The following is a 4470-nucleotide window of genomic DNA, read 5'->3' as shown; positions in this document are numbered from 1 at the left end:
ACACCGACCCATGAGAAAGTGAACCGCGACCCATGGGTGGTACACACCGACCCATGAGAAAGTGAACCGCGACCCATCGGTGGTACACGCCGCCAATGTCAAAAGTAAACCGCGACCCAGCATTGGTACACGCTGTACGATGAAAAAGTCAACCGTGACCCATCGGTGGTACACGCCTCCCGGTGAGAAAGTCAACCGCGACCCATCGGTGGTACACACCGGCGCAAACGTGTTAAACAAGTTGGAAAATTCTGAAAAAAATACATTCACGCACCTTTTTTAACGGAGAATCGAATAAAAATGAGAAAAAATTCCAAACTTGAAGTGCTTTCGTGCTAGGATGAATACAACTTAGAGGTCATATTTTCTGCCGCACCCCCTGTATTGTATAATATATGTATAATGTATGTGAGATTGTAAGCGGAGATCATGCCACCCTTAAAAGGGAGACATTATATAATAAATACGTAGCTACACTAAAATTAATTCACTTTCTCAGGGTATTCCAGCGTACAGCCTCGACGGTGACAATCTTCGCAGAGGTTTAAACAAAAATCTCAGTTTCGGCAAGGAGGATCGCGAAGAGAACGTACGGAGGGCAGCGGAAGTGGCAAAACTGTTCTCCGACTGCGGCATAATCACCATTTGCAGCTTCGTTTCACCCTTCGAGGACGACCGAAAATTGGCTAAAAAGATTCACCACGAGTTCGAGTTGAAGTTCTTCGAAGTTTATGTAAAAGCGTCCATCGAAACCTGCGAGGCACGAGACTGTAAGGGACTGTACAAGAAAGCCAGAGAAGGTGCTATTCAGAGTTTCACGGGCGTTGGTCAGAAATACGAAATACCTAGTCAACCGGATCTCGTAATTAATACCGAGGTTAACGATCTCGAAACGTCGACGAAAATGGTGATCGAGCTTTTGGAAAAGGAAGGAGTCATTCCGAAAATTCCAAAAGCCGTGGAAGAGTTGTTCGTTGAAGAGGAAAGGATTCAGGACGCCATAACGGAGGCAGAGAGTCTTCCCAGTACGTTTTCAGATCAATTTTACTTTCTTTGACTATAGTCAGCTTTTTTTGATTGGCTGAAATTACCATAAATTATCAACGATAGAGATATCAACAGATATAAATATCAACTGTATTTGAAATGCTTAGAAATATATATAGAAAGTCGCATATTTGTTAAAACTATTAGTTTATGAAGACAAGTTGAAATAATCAACAATTTTATAATTTGCATTACAAACTGAAAATGACTTGTGAACTTGGAATTAGGATTTTAGGAACATGTTGAACTTTCATCATTTTTTCAATTTTGTACTTTTCCCGCGATTTATAGGTGCATCGAAAATGTAATTATAGAATAAACCAGAAAATCTTTAATTTTTTTTCTTTAAGGCAAACATTCCAACCTTTACAATCTTCGCAAATTCGTATCATTGACTGCAATGGTTCTTTGAACATGCCCATATTCATGACTTTCCACGTACAATATTGTATTGAACAAAATTATTTGTTATCACCAAATATCCAGTAAAAAACTCTATAAGTTTCATATAAATCGGCTTGAAACATTATTTTTTAAAAATTCCTAAACAAAAATACTGCTTCCATTTCTCTAATAATATTTTGTGTAAGTTTTATTTTCAAGGATACTTCAACTCCTTTAACCTTGCACATATTCACTAGTGGTCAAAATTTTTCAAAAATTGTTATGTTTCATCTGTATAAATAAAACGTTCTAGTCTGAGAATGACAGCGGTAACTAGAAAGTTGTACATACATAATATACCCAGCGACGTTACTGAAAGTCACTTCGTCCTTCACTCGAAGGTATGTGGTGACACACCTAATGTTTTCTCATTTTTAAGGTATCGAGATCACCAATATCGACTTGCAATGGGTCCAAGTACTCGCTGAAGGTTGGGCAAGCCCACTTAGAGGCTTCATGAGAGAACAAGAGTACCTTCAGGTGAGAACGATTCGTTTCAATTACGTAAAGTCTACAGTGTAACACATTCATTTATCCAAGGTGTTCATTTGAAAACTTCCAACCCAGGTATCTCGAAAATGATGCATTTCTAGGAAAAGCATTGGGCGTAAAAGTTTAAGAGTTTAAAGCGTAAAAGTAGAAGTTTACAAGTTTTTAAAAAAATTTAGAAGTTTTAAAAGAAGTTTAGAAGCTTTAAAAAAACAAAAAAAAATTTTTTAAATTGATAACCTTTTTATAGACGACTTTCTAATTTGTATTGGAATTGTTTGTTTATTTTCTATCTATTACGATACAAAGGATAATAAAATACAGGGTGAAATCCTGTAAGAACCGGAAATGGGGGGTAGCTGAGACGATTCTGAACAACAATTTCCTTTGCAAAAATGTCGGATGATGTTTCGTTTTTGAATTATTAACGAAAAACCATCGACCAATCACAGCGCCCGAGCAGCGCGCGCTTAGCCGCGAGAGCCTAGACTCGAGCCACGAGTGGCTGGCAACGCCAACTCGGGGCGTGGCTAGTTGAGCGCGCGCTACTCGGGCGCTGTGATTGGTCCGTTGTTTTTCGTTAATAATTCAAAAGTGAAGCATGACCCAACATTTTTGCAAAGGAAAATGTTGTTCAGAATCGTCTCAGCTACCCCCCACTTCCGGTTCTTATAGAAGTTCTGGGACACCCTGTATATTTTTGTGAAATTTGCAATTTTTAAAATACGAAGTTCGAAAATGCTCTTCATTCAATGTCAAGGAATGGTATCTACTTTGAAATTCAAACGAGAATGTCAAATTCAATGTTAAAGTCAGAAGTGAATTTGGAAATAAGGTGTATCACTGTCAAGCACAAAATAAAGAACATTTTGAAAACTTTGCTATAAACGGAAATAAAAAATAAAGGTTGCGCAATAACAAATTTCATTATTCTTTGTATTATAATATCAATATTTTCGGAGGTATTCGGGTAAAGGGATAGTTTGAATGGAACACCTTGGGTACAGTACATTGATAAATGTAGAAAATATAGAAAACGTTTTTTTCAGTGCCAGCATTTTAAAGTCTTGGAACAAAATGGAAGTGTCGTTAATCAGTCGATACCGATTGTTCTTGCGATTACGACGGATCAAAAGGAGAGATGCAGCGGCTCGACGGTACTCAGTCTAAAGCATCAAGGTCGACTCATTGCAATTTTAAGGGCACCAGAATTTTTTGCACATAGAAAGGAAGAAAGGTATTAGAATATTTCAGCCATTTTGTGATTTAAAGAAATTTTCGTTTTGTCTAACAAGGGAATGGATACCAGAGACGCAGAGATGGGCATTATCTAGATAAAAACATTATTTAAATAGAAAATCGAATATAGATATTCTATTTTTATCTTTATTCGATGACTGTCGAATAAAAAAATTTATTCGAAGTAAATGTATTTGACGGATAAAGATAACTTAAATGATCTTTATCAGATAAAATTATTTATTCGAAGTAAACGTATTCGACGGATAAAGATTATTTAAGCTATCTTTATTCGTCGTATAACGGGTAAAAGTATTCTTTGAAAGAAAACGTATTCGACGGATAAACTGTTCTGTATATCTGCAGAGAGTTCCATCCGTCGGATAACTTTCACATTTGCGTCTGTATTCGACGGATAAAATGTCCTGTTTTATCTGCAGACAGTTTCATCCGTCGGATAACTTTCACATTTGTATCTGTATTCGACGGATAAAATTTCCTGTTTTATTTGCAGACAGTTTCATCCGTCGGATAACTATCACATTTGTATCAGTATTCGACGGATAAAACGTCCTGTTTTATCTGCAGACAGTTTCATCCGTCGGATAACTTTCGCATTTTTATCTGTATTCGACGTTTCATAAAGTCATTCCCGTATATATTCGTACCCTTAAAACTAATCACTTTTTGTCTGGACAATTTTTCAATAGAACTTCACTATTCAAATATATTACGAACGACAAAACACTTAAATATATTATGCGAATACAGTAAATAGAATTTATTCGTTGCAGTTTTAGGTCTCTATTAAAAAATAATTTGTAACAGGTGTTGCAGAGAATTCGGTACGAACGATCCTGGCCACCCTTACGTTAGGATTATTCAGAAATCCGGGGATTGGCTAGTCGGAGGGGAACTGGAGGTTTTCGAAAGAATTAGGTGGAACGACGGTCTCGACCAGTACAGACTCACTCCCAACGAAATTCGGGAAAAGTGCAAAGCGATGGGCGCCGACGTTATTTTTGCTTTTCAACTTAGGAATCCGGTGCATAATGGCCACGCACTTTTAATGCAGGTAGAATGAGTTTTATTATTAATTAAGGAAGACGATCTGTAGATTAGAAGATAATAACAAAAGAAGAAAAGAAGGAAATTGTTTTCTTCATTTTAATTGTTACTATATTTAATAACTATATTTTATATATTAACTTAACTTAACTTAACTTAACTTAACTTAACTTAACTTAACTT

General features: G+C 36.5%; 1 protein-coding gene across 2 annotated transcripts in view; it reads left to right on the top strand.

Annotated features, from left to right (window-relative positions):
- Positions 1-4470, top strand: part of LOC128874820 (bifunctional 3'-phosphoadenosine 5'-phosphosulfate synthase-like) — a 16787-nt gene that overhangs the window by 7552 nt on the left and 4765 nt on the right. For both annotated transcript variants that reach the window (XM_054119913.1, XM_054119912.1), the window contains exons 3-6: positions 500-1025; positions 1871-1971; positions 3030-3217; positions 4048-4294. In XM_054119913.1, the coding sequence (XP_053975888.1) occupies positions 500-1025; positions 1871-1971; positions 3030-3217; positions 4048-4294 (1062 nt within the window). The remainder of the gene's footprint in view (positions 1-499; positions 1026-1870; positions 1972-3029; positions 3218-4047; positions 4295-4470) is intronic.

The sequence above is a fragment of the Hylaeus volcanicus genome, chromosome 4 (assembly GCF_026283585.1).
Source record: "Hylaeus volcanicus isolate JK05 chromosome 4, UHH_iyHylVolc1.0_haploid, whole genome shotgun sequence".
Lineage (NCBI taxonomy): Eukaryota > Metazoa > Arthropoda > Insecta > Hymenoptera > Colletidae > Hylaeus > Hylaeus volcanicus.
The sequence above is the reverse complement of the archived record's forward strand: the minus strand, read 5'-3'. Positions and strand labels throughout refer to the sequence as shown.